Genomic DNA, 22,198 nt, shown 5'->3' with positions numbered 1-22,198 from the left:
AATTAATAGCTGAGTAATGATAAATACTTGTTATTATTTCAATTATGCATTGCTTTAATTTCAGATTATTTAAATTAATTTATAAAAATAAATAAATATAATAAGTAGATAAGGTGTGGAAAGTGCTGCTCTGCATGTTCTGCATTATCAAGCTTTTGGAGAAAGTGCTGCTGTAAATGCTCCGCTGATTGAGTTGTGTTTATGTGGAAAGTGCCGCTGTGAATGTTCCGCTGAGTGAATGATGGCGTGCCTGCTGGAGGCCCCTTTACGCATCAGCGTGTTATCTGTGAGTCTCTTTGATTATACCCATTAAAACCTAACCTTTTCAGCTCAGGATCACTTACATAGACAATAGACACGTTAGATAGACTTTAGCAATTGATGTAAATTTTTTGCGATGTGGTGTTTGATGGCTAGCTGTGTGTTTGTGTGGTCAACATTAGATCTGGATGTGCTCAGACCTGTCAAATCAAAGTTATATTTAGTTTTCAGTCTATATTTAGAGCTGGGGCTTCAAAAACAAAATCAAACCTGCTTAATATTATCCGATGAAGCTGTTAAAGGATGAGGTGATGAGCTAATGTGGTGGTAACGCCCCCCTCTTGACAGCCCTGTGGTTCTGTGCTGTCTGTTTTGACACATGTTGATCAGTGATGGGGTCAGATGATGTGTACTTTGATGTATAGTGTGTTACTGGATGAATACCGATATTCACGTAGTACTTAAAATGGTAGTGGTAGAGAAAAAAGAAAACATAAATATGATGATTTGTTTGTAAAGGACATCATTCAACTTTAGCCTTCATGTTAGGTTTATTATCTTCCCTTCTAATACATTGAATGTGTGTCTCTGATAAACCCAGCAGTGTGATATTGTTAAAACTAACCTTTTGTTGAATGATATGTTCAGAAAAGTAAATTGGTTTCCCGTATATTAAAACTGTTTCTGTGTAAAGTCAGTTTGATCATCACAAGTATTTTATACCTGCGGTTTCCGAGACTCCCAACAAAAGTCATTTTTACAGTAGGATATGAAATTTTGTTCATTATCTTTATTTGTAAAAAAAAAAAAATTGATTCATTTCCATTCTTCATATATGTATGTGTATTTATATAGAGGTAATGAATATACTAAGTACACACACATATAGTATGTAAACATAGACTTTTATTTTGAATGCCATTAATTGCAATTAGTCGTTTTGAAGCCCTACAAGTAATTGTTTAAACCAGGGGTGTCAAACTCAGTTCCTGGAGCGCCGGAGCCTGCAGAATTTTGTTCCAACCCTGCTCCAACAAACATACCATGTAGTTTTCAAATAAGCCTGAAGGACTTGATCAGTTGGATCGGGGGCCTGTACCATGAAGCTAGATTAGCTGGCTAGCCAGGTAAGTTTCAGGTTAGTTTGCACCAATCCTGGGTTTTAGGTACCACATAAGTGGCTTGGCTTTTAGCGGCATTCATTGCCATAGTAACTCAAACTCCACAGCTAACCTTCTCCGGGGCAGGTTATGTTCTGGGTTCGAGATCTCAAACTGAAGGTGGACTAATCAGATGTGAGAGAAGTGACACATGTCTGACACAAAGTCACTCCTCCAGTTTATCTAGCTCCAAATCAAAGGTCACTGATGCTAAAAAAAGGAAATAGAAGAAGTCTGGCTTTAATGATAATTACGGAGTCGTATTATAATTTATATAATTATTGTGACTCATATTATTATTATAATAATTATTTATCTTTTACACACAAGCAATTTTAGTTGAACAGTTATTATAAATTGTTTATTTTAAATAGATATTAATGTATACAGATCATGTAATATAAATAAGCTGTAGTATCAAAATATTGCACTATTTAAAAAAAAAAAAAATCTTACCTTACATGTTCGAGTCTCTATCACTATATATTTTCAAATGTATAAGCTAACTTAAGTTTCATGTAACTGCATTGATAGAGCAAGATTATTTATTTTATTTGTCCACCTTCATTTTTCATATGACATTTAAATTTGTCATATTCTTCCATCTCTTAACCTTTAGCAAAACCTTTAACCTTTAGTTTTGAATCTCGCTGGGTCTCTCGCAAGAAGTAAATCAAGCTTGCTTTGTGTTGCAAGGCTCATGATTGGCTGTTCGCCAGTGATGTCACACATCCATGTGCACGCGCTCCACAAACTCAGGATCAAAGCCTGAGTTGACAAATAAAGTTGATGAACAGCATAATGGTACCAACAAATCCGGATTGGAGAGGTTTGGTATTGTCAACTCAAAACAAATCCTGTAACTCTGAATTTGTTCAGCTACCATCATGGTACAGGCCCCTGGTGTGTTTGATTAGGGTTGAATCAAACTCTGCAGTGCTGCGGCCCTTCAGGAATTGAGTTTGACACCCCTGGCCAAACTGACAGCTGAATATTTCTTTAGGGCTGGGTAATCATAGGGAAATGTAATACTGTAATTTATTAATTATAACAATCATTGTTTAAGTCTGTTGGAAACTCATTTGTGACAGAACAGGTTAGGCTGGTACAGCAAAACACCATTATGTTACATTGTTATGAAATTATAGAGTTCATGGGAGTGAATCTCATGGGGTGGATGTCCTTCCCAGTTTTCCCTGGCCTGAAATTGCCATCTCTGCCTGTACAAGTGAGTTGCAGTTTTGAGGAGATGGGAAGCAGGTCTCTGCTCCCCTTCTAGAGACTTCCACCAACAGCTGGCAGCTGTAAGGGTAAACAGACCAAAGTATTGTGACCCTGTGAGCAAGGGAGGAGGCTATGGGGCGAGACTGAAGGTGTTTTGATGCCTCCGATGGGATAAGTTTGCTGAATCATCTTTGTGCTGTCTTTTGTCACAATGCAGGAAGTCACAGCCACGAGTCGCCACTATGTTGACCGGCTTTTTGACCCCGACCCACAGAACGTGCTGCAGGGAGTCATGTGAGTAAACAACCATGTATCCCTCCTTGTGTGTAGCGCTCTACTCTGTGTTATAGCTCACCATGTTCAATTTCTGAGTCCTAAAGATGAGGCTGTCACCAAAGGAGGTTGTTTTTAGTCCTTAGAGAGCAAGTACATTTTAGTTCTTTTTTTGTTTAATATAAAAGAAGCTCTGAGGTGCTGTACTTGTGTGTTTATGTGAGTGTATCTGGGGAGCTGCAGATCGGGTCTCTTCATCTTTATTTTTAACTCCGGTCTCCAGCTCTGGTTACTGTTAGGTTGATGTTTTCCCGACTGCCACAGCCGTACTTTTGCAAATAGATCCTTCAGAGCAGCCATTAACTAAAACATGACGGTTTTTGCATTTTTGAATACATAAACGGGGTGTCCGCGGGGTTTTAAAAAGTATTAAAAAGTGATAAATCAAAATGGTCAAATTTAAGGCCATTAAAAGTGTTAAATGTGGTCTCAGAGGTATTATTTTTTTCCAAATTAGGTATTATTTTTTCCAGACTATCAGGTGTCCTATTCTGATTGAAATTCTTTCTGCGTTCGCGTTAGTTCGTTTATATGGGCTTTAGCATATCTGGGCACATAATCAAAGATCTTCCGTCTCCGTCTCAATGTATGTTTGATGCTGACGTCATATTCAGTGGTCGTTCGGCATCATCTCAGAACACTTCGCGCTCAACAGAAGTGGCTGGCTTACGTTTTATTTTAGACTTGCTTCTAGGCATATCTTCAACGACTGGACAACCATCGTCGTCTTCATGGACAAATGCAAGTTTTCTAATAGCTGGGTTAACGACCCAGCGTTTAAGGACTGGCTCAGGCCTGTACAGGGAATAACAGGCAGTAGTGTTGTCAAAAGACCCGGTACTTCGGTACCAAGTCGGTACTAAAAAAATTTAAATGTGACGGTACCAGGTTTCTTTAAGTACCGGTAGTACCGAGGTCCCGTTCAAACCCGGTTCTTGACGCCTACAGCGCTATGATTTCCGCGAAGCAGAAAACGAGTACAGAATCTCAAAATCCAGTCATGTAAATGAAACTTACATTTTAATATGGACAGTCATGGAATTTGTGAAAGCATAAATTAATCAAATCTCCATATGGACCAGTATCCGTAAATGTTAAGCCGCAAAAGTTGAAATATGAATCCGTGTTCTGCGCGTCTCTGTGTGAATTAATGAATGTCAGAGACGTGCGGGTTTGTTTACTACATAGACTGAAGCGCATGACGCTTGCATTCATTTCAGCATCTGTTGTCTTCTCCTGTCAAAATAATGGAGTTCATTTGGAATTATTCATATTCATTTTCGAAAAATCAGAAGACATACCGGTTTCTCTGGTAGTGGGCGGAGCTAATGCGCAAATAGAAATTTCAAAATGACAAATATGCATTCATTAGGCCTAAAAGAAAATTTTTACATAAGGGCATTGTGCTAGAAATATTACTATTATTAATAAAATGTATGTGATACTGCTACCACTGTTGAAAAAAATAAAAAACTTTATTTTTTAAAGAAATAAATTTCAATATTTCTTCCATGTTTTAATTTTAATAACAAATTTTCATAAAAAAAATCCCCTTTATTTACCAAAAATAAAATGTGTTTAAATTTTATAAATTAAAAGACAAATTAAATTTGGGTGAAACTTGTTTACTGTTTTTCATAATTATATAACTTGTAGAAAAACTTTAAACACAATTGTAAATAAGTATAAAGAATGGCATTGGTTTTATTTTTAGTGCTAAAAAGTTTTTTTTTTTTTTTTTATTAGCAAATTTTTGTGTTTTGCTTTGGTACCGAAATTGGTACAGAGAACCGTGGATTTTCACTGGTATCGGTACCGAATACAGAAATTTTGGTACCGTGACAACACTAACAGGCAGGCTTATTGTTCGGTGTGTAAAAAAAACATCAATGTCAACTGGATGGGAGCTAACGCACATCGGTCGCATATGCAATCCACTAAACATAAAAATGGAATGCGTGCTCGGAGAGAGCAGTTAATTCTACCAATCTCAGCTATCTGCGCGGCTGCACCTCCACCACCACCGCCACAAATTTGTGGCGCAGTTTGTGAATCCGCAACAGTTCTTAGAATCCGCAACAGTTCATAGAAGATGCCTGTTTGTAATGCATCAACTTGCAATGAATACCAGCCAGTGTGCTGGAACTATCCATTTTCTCCATTGCACATTTTATGGTATTTGTTTTATTTTTATTTACTAAGTGAAATAAATGTGCAATATGCTGTCAACATCATTCTCTAAATCTAGTATTTTTTGTATGTTATATATGTCAAAATATGTGTAAATAATAGAAAGGTCACTGATTAACACTTGCAATTCAGTGTCGTGATGGTTTTAAAAAATATTCTGGAGGTAGTAAAAAAGGTATTAAAAAGTAGTAAATTTAACTTAAGGATTGCTGTATATACCCTGATAAAGTTTTTTGCATTTATGCTGATTTATAGTAATGTCACAATCATTTCAGCAGGATGAACGTGATCTTGCATTGCACCATTGCTGGTGTTGTTATAATCACTAGGAAATGCTGGTTTCTTTTAGAGTTGGGGGCCTGCTAAAAGAATAATGATGAATAATTGATGCTGTCCAGTCAACGTAAATTGCCTTGTGGGGAGTGCGCCGACTTGTAGCGCCATTGCACTTTGGGTGTCCCAAGTTCAAGTGCCGGCTTGCGGACCTTTCCCGATCCCCACCACCTCTCTCTCACCCACTTCGCTTCCTGTCAATCTGTGTTCTATCTAAATAAAAAGGCATAATATGGCAAAAATAAATCTAAAAAAAAAAGAATAATAATGCTGTCCAGATCCTTCTGGAAATTTTGAATTGGCTTTTATTTATTTTTTTAATGAAAAATAATATATATTAATTTTATTTCAGTTTCAGTAATCTTAGTATCTTAGGTTATTCCAATTAGTTCAAAAAAGCATTTATAATTGTTTTCTGAGATTAAAAAAAAAAGTTTGTTATCTGATATTTATATTTTATTACAGTTTTATTTCAGTTATTTATTTTTAGTAGTTTATTTTCCTTTTTCTGTTAACAATAGCAACACTGGGCAATTTCATATTTCTTTCTCCTTTTTTCATTTCTTGACAAAGGCAGCAAGCACTTTAGTATGGAAGCCCGTTCCCGCCACTTTGAGAAAAAAATATATAATTCTGTAAGTCATAATAATGAGATACTTTCTCGTAATCATGCCTTAGTATCTCATAATAATGAGAAATTGGATGATGCAACGTGACGGCATCTGTTGGTCAATACCATGCAGGAACACCACAAACATCACTTGTTCTGTAATCTAAAGTGTATAATCTATCATTAAATAGTGATTTATGATAGATTATCTGCATGTAGTCTTTTAATTTGTACACCTCTGAACCTGACCGTGTTATACACGCAGCATAGAAGAGAAAATAATAATGATTAAAGAAGACGTTTAGGTCAGCGTACAATGAAGGAAAAATAAAATTCAGCTTATTTGAGTGACAGTATTAAGCCCCTTTCTCTCACATTGACATACAGGCAAAAGGCAGGAGAAAATACTTTCAGCTAAATAACACCAATCTCACATACACAATCTATGTGTGACAACTCTGTGTGTGTGTGTACTGTACTTCAATTCAATCAAATGTCCTGAAGTCGTCGTCTTTTTTCCTTTTTTTCGTCCACACGGAGACACATTTCTGTGAATACGCACACATTTTTTATCAGATAGGCGTTTCGTCCACAAGGAATCCGGCGTTTTGGAAAAGAAAAACTGATGTTTTTTGAAACCGAGACCCAGACTGGATAAATTTGAAAATGTCGCCCTTTGTGTTTTCGTTTGGATGGCGAATATATTTTCGAATACATTTTCTGAAAAGATGACGTCATCAGCCCACATCTCGCCCCTAGTCAGACACCGCTACGTTTCTTTTACTGTCTATGGCTACGTCACGTAACCGCAACAAAAACATGAACAAACACTGAACAATTGTCTTTTTATTAACTAATATTAACACGGATTAATAAATGAATTGTTCCATGTTCCTTTGTGTACCACGCGTAAGGTTTATGAGCAAGTCAATGTCTTCTTCGTTTTAAGTGTATCTGTGTGGCAGAATTACAGCGCCACATGCTGGTCTGGCATGTATACTACATTGTTTTGTGGTTTTTGTAGACGCGGATATTTGTACAGATGGATAAACTCCATCTCCGTGTGGATGGGGCTGAAGAAGTAACGGGTACTTACAGTTATAGATAGAAATGTAGCAGAGTAAAGAGTACAATATTTGCCTCTGAAACGTACTTGAGTAAAGTCATGAGTGCTCCCCAAAAATGATACTCGAGTAAAGTACAGATCCCTCAAAATTGTACTTAAGTACTGTACTCAAGTAAATGTACGCCGTTACTGTCCGGCTCTGTTCACGACCATGGTAACCACTTGTTCTTCAGCAAAAATGCATAAGCATTGCTGTTTTGTGTTGCATTCCTAATTTGGGTCTGCCTGAATGCCTGTATATACAATATGCATGATCATTAAAGTTGTGTACTGAATATAAGAACGTTTCCCATTATTATTGTGACTTACAGAATCATATTTTTTCTCAACTGTGGCAGAAACAGGCTTCCATACTTTAGTGATAATGGAACAAAATAAAGGGCAAATGGTGTACATTAGGTTTGTAGTTAATGCTCTGTGTATCTATTATTACTTTGTTCTGCCGTTCGTAAACACTCCACTCTTCATTACTTTTTGTTTTGAATGTTGCATGAGTTTGTGATTATGGAATGTTTAAAAATATTTTGGGTACTGTTGATAAAGAAAAGCATTGATAAAGCATCAATTATGATTGCACATGCATTGTCTTTCATTTTAGTGCAAAAAAGCCTTCTAGAAGAAAAAAAATAAAAATATTCAAAGGCATGCCCATTTTGTTCAGAGCAGAATCTCGATACATTACCTTTGTGTGCTATATGTGCATTCAGGTGTTGAGTCATGAGATGAGAGTCTGCTAGGAGGGTGTTACTATTTGCTCTCGTTATCAGCCTCTGTAATCCTCAGATCATTCAAATGTACGCTAACCAATTACATTTGACATGTCCAATAAAGACAGCAATGTTCTCTGCTAAGCTGTTTTAAACAGCGTTATTGCTTAATTATTGTACATGCAGTTTCCATATTAATTGAAATACTAAATGTAATATTTTTACTTCTAAAATGTTTGTCTCATACTAAAGGAATATTTAAACCTTGTAAAAAAATAATGGGCATATGAAAAATAGTATGATATAAAAAATATATTTAAAAAAAAATGTTCTTATGCTCACCAAGGCTGTATTTATTTGATCAAAATACAGTAAAAACAGAAATATTATTAAGTATTATTACAACTGAAGATAACAATTTATTCCTGTAATGGTAGAGCAGAATTTTCAGTCTTTTATAAATCGCACCGGAGTATAAGTCGCATCAGTCCAAAAATACGTCATGATGAGGAAAAAAAACATATATATGTCGCACTGGACTATAAGTCGCATTTATTTAGAACCAAGAACCAAGAGAAAACATTACCATCTTTCTCTTGGTTCTAAATAAATGCGACTTATAGTCCAGTGTATGTAAATGTCTTTACTGTCATGTTGATTAGTTTAATGTGTCCCTGCATAATAAAAGTATTATCTTCTTAAAAATATAAAAATAAAAATCAAAAGACCCCAAACTTTTGAACAGCTCTGCTTTGTTTACAGCGGCAACCATGGAAATTCTGTACTGCTGCTGTTCCATAAGCACCACATGCTTTCAGATTGTGAACTGCATCTAATTCAGCCTGTCTGCTGTTTTTGTTTTATGGATATATATTTTATAGTATTGTTTTACAAAACTAATGTCAGATCATTCTGTTTTTGCTGCAATTTTTTAATTGTGCAAAAACCTGCTCATGCTGCATGTATGCGGCATATTTGTAATTAAAATGCAGTAGTCGCCGCTAGTCTCTGATTTCTTTTGTTTGTGTTATTCGATTTGGGGTTTGTTTTAAAATGTATTTGAATTTGTTTTGTTCAGTTTAACAAATAAATGTGCAGCATTTTGTCCAATCAATAATAAAAGTGCTCCATTTCATGTCTTAAATCTCATTTGTTCCAAAACAGTCGTGAGAAAATTGTATTGTATCGTAAGTTGAGTGAATTGTTACATCCCTAGTAAACAGCAGTTTAAGTACATTTTTTTTTTTTTTACTTAAATTTTGAAGTAAGCAACCACAGTACAGCTTTTTTCACCCAGCTTGTTGTTTTTCTGCCCAATAGTCTCAAAATGATTTCTTATGTTCTTCTGTTGATAAGTTTCTATGCCATAGAAAGTTTCTATGCCATGGTTTTGCACCATGAGTTATAAGTGATTGCATATTTATTGACAGTGACATGAAGAATGCTGTCATCGGAAACAACAAACAGAAGGCCAACCTGATAGTGTTGGGAGCCGTGCCAAGGTAAGTCCACCCACTTCACCCTTTTTAAACCAATAGTACTGCAATGAGTTTTGACACAGCCAGTAAGGTTGAAAAATCAGTTAATTTATCCAGTTGTCTGGGCTGGGCCAATATAGCTGTAAAATTACAGTGAAGTCCAAAAGTCTGACATTATATTCAAAATCTGGGATTCAAAATCATATTTAAACCTATAAATAAACAAGGTTTATTTAATTAAGACACCTTAAAGATGGCAAAAGCTGTTTTCTCTGTTTTACATGCTATTCACTGCTGATGAGGATATACGTGTGTGTGGGTGGGTGTGGATGTGTGTGTGGGTGTGTGTCTGTGTAGACTGCTGTATCTCCTCCAGCAGAGCTCCTCTAGTCTGGAGCTGAGGACTGAATGTGCGGTCGTGTTGGGCAGTCTGGCAATGGGCACAGAGAACAACATCAAGTCCCTGGTGGACTGTCACATCATCCCAGCCCTGCTTCAAGGTTCTTGCTCGGTCTATTTTTCATATTACTGTTTTAACTTTTTTTTTTTTTTTTTATCAAATAGCTTAATCAATGCCGCCTTGATGAGCCTTAGAGATTTCCTTATAAAAAAAAATCTTCATGATACCAAACTTTTGACCAGTGTTTTCTGTTTTTTGCAGGACTCTTGTGTTCTGATCTGATCTTCATTGAGGCATGTCTGCGCTGTTTAAGAACCATCTTCATCAGTCCAGTCACTCCAGTGCAGCTGCTCTACACAGTAAGACAACATGCACATTCCAAAATGGCATATGTACATTCTTAATAGGAAGTGTGATCAACATGTTTTAATTTGCATCAGGACCCCACTGTGATCCCCCATCTCATGTCCCTGCTGAGTCGGTCACAGCACACACAGGAATACATCACACAAATCTTCGCCCACTGTTGCAAGGTAGCACACACAACTCATAAATTTATTCAGTATTAGAAAAAGAATGGTTCCAGTTCTAAATGCTTATTAGATTAGCTACATAAGAGATTTATTTTAAGCTTTATTAAGGATTAGCCAACATGCACCTGTGGATACGTGTCAAACCATAAAATGGTTGCAGTATTCCAGTTTAGTCTTCTTGGCAAAGTAATATTTTCTTTTCTATTTAAATAATTTTATCTATTGAAAAAATTGAATAATTTGTGTGTCCAGACTCCAGAACATCAGATGGTGTTGTTCAACCACGGTGCCATCCAGAACATCTCTCCTCTGCTCATATCTCCCTCCTATAAGGTACAAAAAGGAAATGAATTGCTTTTTCTTTTGCATTTGTAATTGTATTTTTAATGCATGTCGTGTGTTCAGAGTAATAATGGTCTGTGAACCCTCTCTGTAGGTACGGATGCAGGCGTTAAAGTGTTTATCAGTTTTGGCCCATGAGAACGCTCAGGTCTCCATGACACTGGTGAATGGTGAGCACGACCTCTATCATCCTCTATCATTGGATCACCACTAATTTTGTCCTCCTGGCTTACGTTCATCATAGGTTCTCTTTGACTTCTCTTGTGTTGCAGTTTTTCATTATCTTTGGTAATATCTGAATCACTGTTCAGCGAAATAAAAGAATAGTGCAGAACAGTAGGTTGAAAAAAGTAAAAAATACCATTCAGAACCTCCATAGAGACAGTTTGAGGTTGTTAGGTGAAGATATATGATTCTGTAGAAGCTACAGTGCAGTATGTTAGAAATGTAATTGCTGATTTTGGTGAAGATCTACATCGTTACCATGGAAAAGTTGGAGTGAGCTTTTGCTAGCAAGTGGAGTCTTGCTGGTTTAAGTTATCTATTGGAAAGCCACCATGGTACTGTAGCTATATACACTAGTGTTTAGAAGTTTGGGGTCAATAATCTATACATGTATACAATATATATTGATCAAAGTGGCAGAAAAACATTTTACAAAAGAATTCAGTTTCAAATAAATTCTGTTATTTTATTCAATCATTTTTATTAGAATTTCTTTAAGAATATAAAGCAGCACAAAGGTTTAATAATTATAATATTTTACATAAATAAATAAATAAAGTAATATATAATAAAAATAATAATAAATGTTTCAAAGTTTTAAATACATTTCTCAAATCAGCATTTTGGGATGATTTCTGAAGGATTGTGTGAAGACTTGAGAAAAGGCTATCGAAAATTCACTTTTGCCATTACAGGAATACATTAAATTTTGAAGTATATTAAAATAGAAAACTTTAAATAATAACCATATTTCACAATATCACTCTAGTGCACTGCAGTAGTGTATAATACCTATTTTAATGTGTAGTATTGGAGCCTAAAAATTATCAGCACTGTTTACTTCTATCTAAATGCATCAAAAAGACTGATTCAAAATAGTTTTTTGCTCATTGCTTATTAAAATGCTAATTTTATTCTTTGAATTAGATGTGGTTATATAAGAGATGTTTGGTTCAAAGCTTAAACCCTTTATTTAGATTTTCTGTATGTTAATAAAATAATACTTCAGTCTGCTGAAAATCATATTTTGTGTATATGTGTTATTTTTCAGTGCTTGTAGATGGTGAGCAGCTCTCTCAGGTTTTTGTTGGAATGATGCAAAGGGACAAACCCATTGAAATGCAGCTTACAGCCGCCAAATGGTGAGTAAATCTCATCCTGCAGGCTATTTATAAAAATACATGTGTAACCTTTTCAGCTTTTACAAACTTGCACACTTTTTTCTCTCAGCTTAACATACATGTGTCGAGCAGGAGCCATCAGGACAGACGACAACTGTGTTGTACTAAAGGTACCTCAAAAGAAAAATCACATTTATGTTATGAATGAATGTGATGAATGCAAAAGTGTCATTTAAAGTGCATATGAACTAGTTCTTTCTCTCTGTGTGTGTGTGTGTGTGTGTGTGTGCGTGCGTGCGTGCGTGTGCGTGTGTGCGCGTGCGTGCGTGCGTGTGCGTGTGTGCGCGTGCGTGCGTGTGCGTGCGTGCGTGTGTGTGTGTGTGTGGACAGACTTTGCCGTGCCTAGTGAGGATGTGCAGTAAAGAGCGGTTACTGGAGGAGAGGGTGGAGGGGGCTGAGACGCTAGCCTACCTGATGGAGCCGGACATAGAACTGCAGCGGATTGCAAGCGTCACTGACCACCTCGTGTCTATGTTGGCTGACTACTTTAAATACCCAAGCTCCGTCAGCGCTATCACTGATATTAAGAGGGTAACTCCACATACACACACACATTTCAATAGCTTTCCAAATTTTGGCTTTACAGAGACTTCTATTGTTTTTGTATAAAGCCAAGTATGTAGATTTCAAGGATGTAACCAGGTAACTTTTAAACTCTTTTCAAGTGAAATTAAATCAGTTTAAGTGATCGTTTGTCTTTCTGTAGTTGGATCATGACTTGAAACATGCACATGAGCTGCGACAGGCAGCTTTTAAACTCTATGCTTCGCTGGGCTCCAATGACGAGGATATCAGGAAAAAGGTAGTGCATTATATTGTATTGTATTATAAGTGCTTTGTCTTCCATCAAAAAATCTACAGTATGACTTTTGACTACTTTGATACCCTGAAAATTAAAACAGGTTATTAGGTTGATGTGGTGAATGTGCTAAGGATGTTAACATTAATTTCCCTGCTACAGATTACGGAGACGGAAAATATGATGGACAGGATTGTTAGTGGCCTATCAGAATCTAGTATCAAAGTACGGTTAGCAGCAGTCAGGTATGACACACATTTTCTCTCAGTTGTCCATCAAAAAGAATTAGGAGAATAAAAACTGCCATTGTACACTACCATTCAAAAATTGGGGGTCTGTGAGATTTCACAATATTACTGTTCTAACTGTATTTTTGATTAAGTACAGTAAATGCGCCTTTGGTGAGCATTTTCTTTCAAAAACATTTAAAAAAATCTTACCAACTCTAAACTTTAGAATAGTAGTGTAAATGTTAAATGTGTTTGTTGAAAAGGTACAACAATTGAATAGTGAAAGAATTTAAAAATCAAACAAAGAAAGGAGGTTTTGGTTTGCTCTTATTTTTATTTATTTCTTTTAAATTTCCTCTAGATGTCTTCACAGTTTATCACGGTCTGTACAACAGTTAAGGACAAGTTTCCATGATCATGCAGTATGGAAGCCACTAATGAAGGTATGATATTCAGAAGATGATGAGTGAAACCTGCAGACTAGTCAAACCCTAACTGAATGCACATTTGTTTTTGTGGGTAGTTATTACAGAACGCACCAGATGAGGTCCTGGTCATGGCCTCTTCAACACTATGCAACCTACTGCTGGAGTTTTCACCCAGCAAAGAGGTAAAGTACAACACTTCATTGGTTTATTAGTATTATACAGCCAGAATTTTAAATTTCTTACATTAAATGTAATTCATTATTTAACTATTTCATACTGAAAACCTTTAAACTTCAAGCTTTTAAAACTACTTGAGACTTTCTGGTCAGGCTTTCTCAAGCCAACATCAAATTCTTATTCCCAGTGCCGCTGGTCTTAAGTGATTTGTGTATGTGTTTGTTCACAGCCTATCTTAGAGTCTGGGGTCATCGAGTTACTATGCAGCCTCACCCAAAGTGACAGCCCAGCTCTAAGAGTCAATGGCATCTGGGCTCTCATGGTAAGACCAGCTGACTTCGGTCCACACCAAAGCTTCAGTATGAAAACACTCTGTCATCAGAAGCCATAATGTGTTTCTGTGCAGAACATGGCCTTCCAGGCAGATCAGAAGGTGAAGGTGGAGATAGTTCGAGCTCTGGGCACAGAACAGCTCTTTAGACTCCTGTCTGATCCTGATACGAATGTGCTCATGAAAACACTGGGGCTGCTTCGAAACCTGCTCTCCACCCGGCCAGTAAGTTATATATGCAAGTATATACAGGTGCATCTAAAAAAAAAAAAGTAGAAAAATGTTTTGTAACATTTCAAAGTTTAACCTTTAATTTATTCTAGATTCATTACACTCCTTGTAACTCCTTGAGATACTGAATTTTTTACTTTAATGAACTGTAAGCTCTAATCGCCAAAATATATATTTTTTTTATGTTTTTACATATAATCTAGAATACAGTATATGAAAGATTCACTTATTGAAATTGGTTACCAAAAAAAACTTTCACGGTATTCCAATTTTTTGAGATGCACCTGTATGTGATTGGTCTGATACATTGCCTTTCACTGTCTAACACACACTGATTGTCTTTCCCTGCCTTTGGTAGCATATAGACCAGATCATGAGCTCACATGGGAAGCAGATAATGCAAGCGGTCACGCTAATCCTAGAGGGAGAACACAGCTTAGAGGTCAAAGAGCAGGTGAGCTTCTCAAACACACAAAGATGACATTGTGCTTACAGAATCAGACTAGTAAGATTTCGCAAGCAACTATTATTTTTCACAGGTGCTTTGTTAAAAGAATGTTCCCAGTTTAATACAAAATAATAATAAAAAAAAACGATCTTTGTGTCTATTCAGAGTGTCTGTAGAAGTCCTTGAAAAGTATTAAAGTCTTAAAATCACTTTTTAAAATGTAAAACTGTTAGTATCTTAAATCCCATAGGAAAAGTCTTTAGCACTTTTGTCTTGTTATCAGTTGGTTCTCCTCTCCCCTGATCAGTTATCAGGTTTTGAGTGTTAAACATTGTGGTGCATTAAACTGGCATTTTTGTGGCATACATAATTTGTTTTAATTGTTTTCTCATCAAGACTTACAGTAAAAACATTAATACTATGCTCTGAAATTGATATGCTTTAAAGGGTTATAAAACCCCAGACTACTTTTTCTGCAATTTTAGTAGAGGTGTTAGTGTTTCATGTCATAGAAGACAATGTTATTAATGGGTTCTAACTAGGGCTGCACGATATCGGGAAAAAATGGCATTGAGATATTTTATTTTTCTGCGATATATATATTGCGATATGAAATCGAATCAAATTTTTTCTTACAAACAAAAATAGGGTGAGTACACTTACATTCTCATTTTAAATTATTTAAACATTGACACCATCATGTCAACTGATTAATATGCGCAAGGGAGAGAGAAAGCAAGACAGCGCTCGTGTAGTTTGAAGACGGTGAGCGTGCGGCCAGGGCTCGCTCTCTCTCCCCCTCTGTCTCTCTCTCTCTCTCTCTCTCTCTCTCTCTCTCTCTCTCTCTCTCTCTCTCTCTCGTACGCGCACTCTTTGATGGTTAAGCTGTGCATTTAATCCGCGAATCACATTCGTCAAGGGCTGGGGAGCAGCTTGCCCGCACAGTTAATGAATAACGGATGAACTACGACAGCCTACATCGCACATCCTGCGATGTGACTATCGTGGATTCGTACATCGCGATATCGATGCTTAAACGACACATCGTGCAGACCTAGCTCTAACTGTTGGAGAAAACTGGTTAATTTTAAGCATTTTTATGCTACTTTCATCTTCCGGGTTTAAAATCTACATCGTGTTGACGTCACAATTTGTGATGGGTAAATGGACTAGTACATCGATGACTCTTTGGTGTATATTAAATGATTAATTAGACTGCGTGTTCTTATCCTGTGAGAAGACGCTTCCCTTAATTATTCACAACGGCATGTGTTGATTCCCTATGACAGACGCTTTAGACTGCAAAACCGCGTATATTAACCGATAGAAACATTCAGGGATTGAAGGAGAGTGTATGTTTTAGCTTTGTACAGTAATAAGAATTTGGCACAAACGCGCTTCATTTACTTTTTAAGTGTTACCATTTGTACAGCTCCGTGACACAACCAAAAGGCTTATATTAACGCTGCAGAATAAGCCTAAAGTTATCAGAGGTGCAACAGTGCTTTCATGTTTGTTTGTTTTTTTCGTTGCAGAGTGCAAATGGCTGTGCTTTGTGTTTTTAATTCGATGCGAGATGTATATCTGGTTAGCCATGGTTAGCTCTCACCATAGTAATAAAGAAATGCTAAAAAAGTGGGCATGGTTCTACAGTTCGGTTCTGCATCTACAGTTTCAGACAGTCAGACAGTCTTGCATCGAGTTAAAAACACAAAGCAATGCCATTTGCACTCTGCATCAAAAAAAATAAATAATATGAAAGCGCTGTTGCACCTGCATTATAACGAGAACAGTATTATACTGTAATTTTTTTTTTGTTTAGTTTTCATTTTTTTGCACGTTGTTGCATGCAAGTTTGCTGTTGGCTGTAAAATTTGTGAAGTAAATCCACACTTTGCTAAAGAAGCATTAGCAAACTCTTAAACTGCTACAACCGTACCAAATACTCTGCCATTTTTGTGTATGTTTGTTTGCTCTTGCCTTTTAAAATCATCATGTTCTGCGCATGTCTACATACCTAACACATACTACGCATGCACAGAGGATTATTCATCCTCCCAAGCTGTGGCGATCTCTGTCTATCATGTTCAAAATCTGAAAGAAGCACTTACTACTAACCCGAGTCTGCATTGTAGTTTACTACCTATATCGGAGAGACCGATGCATTTGGTGGAGTTGGACCTCAAACGGTATGCTGTTGTTTTACCAGCAGACTTAACCTGGCAGCAGAGAGCTCAGAAACGTTGCACTTCTTGGCCTTGATGAATTTCCTGCACATCCTGTTCAGACTCAAGTTTTTTTTTCCGCAAACCTTCACCTATGGATTCCTTTGCTGTGACAGCATGAGTCTATTTCATTGCAGTTTTCAAATTCCCTCAAAGGGCCAGATATGGCCAAAAGCCAATCCAAGAATAGTCACACTTTGGCTTCAATGGCAGAGGCAGAGTCCATTGGTGTGCGGAATGTACCTGAAGTTGAACAGCCAGTTTTGGTGCTAGTGGTGTCACCAGACGAAGCACTGCAGGCAACTGCTCAATGCCCTAGTGTTCAGTGTGGCTGCACAGATTCCCTTATGAAGAAAGTTTATGAGTCAGCTGCCTACATTATTTGAGATGAAAATACTGTCTGCCAACTCATTTTTGGCTGCTTCTAACTCCTTGGAAACGGTGGAGGTGGATACCTCTGTCCCACAGTTTTTACAGACAGCCTTGCTAGCTATGGGACACGAGACTCGAGAGCTATGATCTCTCACAGCAGCACTTTTGAATGCTCGCTGTTAGGTATGGCTCGCTCAGACCAGATTACCGGAAGATTGTAAAAAGAAGGATCTTCCCATCATTCCTGGACATGTTTTTGGTCCTGATGTATCTGAGATGTTGAAGAAACGCATGCTGTCTGCGACCACCCAGCAGCTAACATAGGAGACCTAACAGGTTTCTAAATAAGCTCCCCATTTTGGATGTTGCATGTGACCGATGTTCTCCAGTCAGTTGCAGAAGGGGATTGGTTCACAAGTGTAGACCTGACAGATGCATATTTCTACGTTCCGATTGCCATGCATTACAGGAGTTTTCTATGCTTCAGTTTCAAGAACAAGACCTATCAGTTTAAATTTCTACCATTGTACCTTTCCCTAGACCGTCTTGTGTTTACGAGATGTATGAAAGGTGCCCTGTCTCAACTGTGGGCCCAGGGAATACAGATTCTACCCTATCTGGATGATCTGCTGGTTTTGCTCCGATGAAGAGCTCTCTGTTCCCTGCAAAATCCATCTCGTTCATCAGGATGACTGTCAATTCAGTTTCAATGCGTGCTTCCATGTCTCGGAAGACAGATATCCCAAACCTCTTGCCCAGTTTCATCTGGGAGTGTCTCTACAGTATGGAGTGTTACTGAGGCTAATCGGAATGCTAAAAGCAGCCTCCTCCATCCATTTCCTTTGGATTACTCCATTTGCGACCCCTGCAAGTATGGAACAACCTTCTGCGATTGGATTAATCTCAGAATTAGCATCGGCAGATCATAGTGACATGCAATTGCATGCGTGTCCTCCGCAAGTGGATGTCCCTAACCTTTTTAACAGCAGGTGTGCCATTAGGAATTATCTCCTCTTGTCGCAAGGTTATAACAAATGATGCATCCCTCATGGCCTGTTATCCACAGAGGTATCCGTGGCAGATGGTCAAGAAACTATTCAATAGAACACATAAACCTGTTGGAGATGCATGCAGCTTTTCTGGCCTTGAGACATTTCCTTCCGGTTCTAGCAATACATCCCTTTTTCAATCTGAATCACCAGTGGGGTACAAAGTCAGAGAGTTTGTTTGACTCACTCGCAAGATCCTCACCTGGTCACTTCCACGGTTCGCATCATTGAGGGCTGCTTGTCAGGATTGGTCAGTCAGGTTGCAGATGCTCTATCCAGGAATCGAATACATCCAGGAGTGGAGACTACACCCGAATGTAGTTCAGGTCATCTGGCAAGAGTTCAGTATGGTGGAAGTAGACCTATTTGCTTCAGAAAACGACTCACTGCATGTGGTCGTTTACCCAGGTGGTAGCATCCAGTCCGTTAGGACTTAGGCACAATTGGCCAGACTGCCTTCTGTATGCCTTCACTCCAATACCTCTTCTGTGGGAGACACTCCACAGGAGTGCTTAGGGCAGACACCGTGTGCTTCTGCTCCACAGTAGCTGTCCAAACCATGGTTTCCCTGGCTCCTATCAATGTTGGTGAATAAACCAAGGAAGCTTCCAGTCAGGAGTGTGTGTGTGTGTGTGTGTGAATAAATATATATGTCTTACATTCCCTTAAACATTCTGATAACTGTTATTGAACCTGGAACAATCATTAAGAAGAATTTAAATACTTTCCAGAGTTGATGTTTATCAATGCTTTTGTGTCTGTTTTTTTTTTTTTCTTTTTTTTTTTTTGCAGACATTGTGCATATTGGCCAATATTGCTGACGGAAACACTGCCAAGGAACTCATTATGACCAATGACGACATGCTCCAAAAAATTAAATATTACATGGTCAGTGAATTGTCATTAGCTCATCTGGTTTGTCAGTTGTGGGCTTTTTTTTTTTCAATATGCTTTCTTTCAGACTATTTTATTGTCTCTACCATAGTGTCCTTGTACTGTTGCTTGTTTCCACCTTATCACTGTTCCCCCTATGGATAGTTATTTTGCTTCTGGGTAATTTCTTCTGTTCATGTTTCAGGGTCACTCCAATGTGAAGCTGCAGCTGGCTGCCACCTTCTGCATTTCTAACCTCATCTGGAATGAGGAGGACGGTGAGAAACTCATGATACCAGTGCATGAGTTAAATAGGACTCTTTGTGTATTATCAAGAATACAAGTTTGTGTTTTTCCGCTTCCTCCAGGCTCACAAGAGAGACAAGACAAGCTAAGGGAGATGGGCTTTGTTGATATCCTACACAAACTCAGCCAGGCATCAGATCCCAACCTCTGTGACAGGTGATGGACCGATTTTCATTCACAATCTGTTGGTAGTTGTTTCATCTTTTGTTTGGTTTGGTGCCATAATGATTTGACTCTTCAAATCTCCCTCTTTCTCTCAGGGCAAAAACGGCGATGCAGCAGTATTTGGCATGACCTCGAAGGAAGGCGGGATATGGCCTCACTAGCAATCTCTAGGAGGATCACATCTCCCGAGTTTTTGTTTTAGATTCGAGTTTCGTTTTGCTCTTCCTTTTGTTTTGTTGCACAAGATACCCTTTGTTGTGGAGACCCTGAACAGCTTCGTAAATCAAGAGACACGGTATCCTGGAGGCCACAACACCTTTTGGGCTTTCAGCTACATTGGCTTAATATGTTTTCTGCTGAAATCTTGGAACTATTGTATTTTTGTTTGTTTGTTTTTTGGACTTAATGTGAATGAAAAAAAGCTCCTCAAAGTGTGTTGCAGCGCCACCTGGTGGATTGAGGCTTTGATGCTTTGGACTCCCTTTGGAGAAAGCCGACTGACCTCTCAGTGCTACGCTTCTAGGAGCTTAGTCTCCTTATTTTGGTTTGCTGATTCATTATTGCTATTATTATTATTCTAACAATTATTATTATTTTAATTGGGACTTTGACACAAGGTTAGGAAAAAGACTGCTTGTTTTTGTTCTCTTTTTTTTTTTTTTTTTTGTGGATACATACCTCGTAAATATATATAAATATAAATATATAAATATATTTTTTGGATTTTTAATTTCCCTTGCAGGTTGTTCTTCCCCTTTGTATTTCCCTCTCTGTAATTTAGGCTGATGTGGGTATATCTGGAGAGGCAGCATGTTGGGTCATATACAAAGACATTTCGTAGAAACCATCCAACCCCAAATAGAAGGTGAAAGTTTGTTTGCTCTTTACACAGCTTTCTTGTTTTCTCATTTTCACTCCCTTCATCATTACACAAATCAGTGCCCTCTTTTTGAAGCTCTATAGTGAATGTTTCCACTCAAATATCTGCAGGCCTCTGCCATGGTGCAGCCCACTGATTTGTGTGTTTTTTTTTTCTGGGTTGGGAAGGGCTTTTTAGCAAAGAAGAGCTTGAAGATGAGGCCTAGCAGATATTAAATGGTTTAGAAATGTCAGGCTGTGGTGCTTATGTTGGAAAAACTGGTTTGAATCCTGCCGGTGACCTATTTTTTCCCAAATAATTTCATATCTTCTACCACCGAATGTTCTGAATAATGATGAAAATGAACTCTGTAAGTTATCACATGTTCTAGATATGTTTAGCCTTGGTGCTCATAATGGGTAAAAACATGTTCGAATCGAGAAAAATACACATCTTGAAAAGTGAAGCCTTAACATTTTGATTGCCATCTGGTGGCTGAGTGCAGAACAGGTCATAAACCTCGTCTTCTCCAAGTAAACCATTAAGCCAAACAAAAAAATCAAGTTGCACTTCAAATAAATGTTTCCGAAAGATTGTTTCCATGATTTGAATTCTTACAATGCTGATTAATGTTCAATTGTCTTTGCTTAATTAGCAATTTTATGCTATAAAAACAGGGTGTGGTGTCATGATAGGGTCTATATATAAATACATACATACATATATACAGTCTATGGTATGAATCCAAATGTCCTTTCTTCTACTTTTGTGTCAAAATGTTGCAGAAAACCCCAAAATAAAAAAAGAAATACAAATATAATAATATAATTATTATTTCAAATCAACCAAATATGCTTTTTATTTTATGAATAATTCTGATAAAGTGGTTTTAAAAGGAAAAGAGAAGTCATTATTCATAGAAAAAAAAATCACCTTTTGTTTTATTGTCCTAAGTGTCTCTCATAAAGCTCATTACAGTTATTAAAATACATCTGGACCCCTGTTTGCCTTGGGTCGTGCAGCCCAACCCCTCCCCCCATATATGCAGGCACATTCCTCATGCAAATTAAATGGACATGCAGGAAACCCCAGACCCCAAAGTCCATCAAAGTTTCTACTATTTCTATTTTTAACCCCTGGCCTAGGTAAAGAAAATAGAAACCAAAGTATTCTATTGTTTTACAAATGTGTACTTTCCCTATTCAAGCAAGTGCACGGTAGTCAGGATGGACAGATGGTGCAAGCGCCATGTGTCCAACAAACTGAAAAAAAAAAAAAGAGATATCAGTCTGGTTCCAAGAGATGTGCCAAATTATATGGCAACTAGTGAAAAGAGGTGACACTGGCTGCTCGGTTTCAGCCAGTCTCTTGCTGGTCATCAGATATCAGAGATGCTGAGGTGATCTTCATTACTGAAATCCATAATCACACGGTGGTGAGGAACAAATTCAGTTTGAAGTGTTTCTGCTTCTGTGGGCACCAGCTGCAAGAATCATCTTTGAGGTTGATCATAGGAGTCTATTCTTATCAGGATAGCAGATAGATAGATAAATACATAAAATCATTAAATAAATAGATCAGTGAAATAAAAGTGCAGTGCTC

At 37.5% G+C, this 22,198-nt stretch overlaps 2 protein-coding genes across 3 annotated transcripts in view; both read left to right on the top strand.

Annotated features, from left to right (window-relative positions):
• LOC127965215 (uncharacterized) overlaps positions 1-22,198 on the top strand; it is a 231,803-nt gene that overhangs the window by 158,475 nt on the left and 51,130 nt on the right. The window lies entirely within an intron of this gene.
• Positions 198-21,187, top strand: LOC127965210 (armadillo repeat-containing protein 8). Of its 2 annotated transcripts, XM_052565887.1 has the most exons (23): positions 249-286; positions 2,612-2,731; positions 2,863-2,939; positions 9,375-9,446; positions 9,780-9,922; positions 10,084-10,181; positions 10,263-10,355; positions 10,608-10,688; positions 10,792-10,867; positions 11,974-12,064; positions 12,153-12,213; positions 12,434-12,634; positions 12,810-12,905; positions 13,065-13,147; positions 13,494-13,575; positions 13,656-13,742; positions 13,967-14,059; positions 14,144-14,293; positions 14,658-14,753; positions 19,186-19,281; positions 19,472-19,544; positions 19,635-19,728; positions 19,833-21,187. In XM_052565887.1, exons 4-23 carry the CDS (start codon positions 9,379-9,381, stop codon positions 19,864-19,866), a joined length of 1,896 nt encoding a protein of 631 aa, XP_052421847.1. In that variant the 5' UTR covers positions 249-286; positions 2,612-2,731; positions 2,863-2,939; positions 9,375-9,378; the 3' UTR covers positions 19,867-21,187. The 2 variants fall into 2 exon arrangements, with proteins under 2 accessions (XP_052421846.1, XP_052421847.1); XM_052565886.1 differs by lacking the exon at positions 2,612-2,731 and having other exon boundaries at positions 198-286.

This window comes from Carassius gibelio, chromosome B9 (assembly GCF_023724105.1).
Source record: "Carassius gibelio isolate Cgi1373 ecotype wild population from Czech Republic chromosome B9, carGib1.2-hapl.c, whole genome shotgun sequence".
Taxonomy (NCBI): Eukaryota; Metazoa; Chordata; class Actinopteri; order Cypriniformes; family Cyprinidae; genus Carassius; species Carassius gibelio.
The sequence above is the reverse complement of the archived record's forward strand: the minus strand, read 5'-3'. Positions and strand labels throughout refer to the sequence as shown.

What these genes read in the sequence shown, in the direction of transcription:
- LOC127965210 (XM_052565886.1), top strand. Translation starts at nt 239, where the DNA reads ATGATGGCGTGCCTGCTGGAGGCCCCTTTACGCATCAGCGTGTTATCT. An exon ending in ACGAGGATATCAGGAAAAAG is followed by an intron (nt 12,906 to 13,064) that starts GTAGTGCATTAT and finishes TCCCTGCTACAG; the next exon opens with ATTACGGAGACGGAAAATAT. An exon ending in GATCCCAACCTCTGTGACAG is followed by an intron (nt 19,729 to 19,832) that starts GTGATGGACCGA and finishes TCTTTCTCTCAG; the next exon opens with GGCAAAAACGGCGATGCAGC.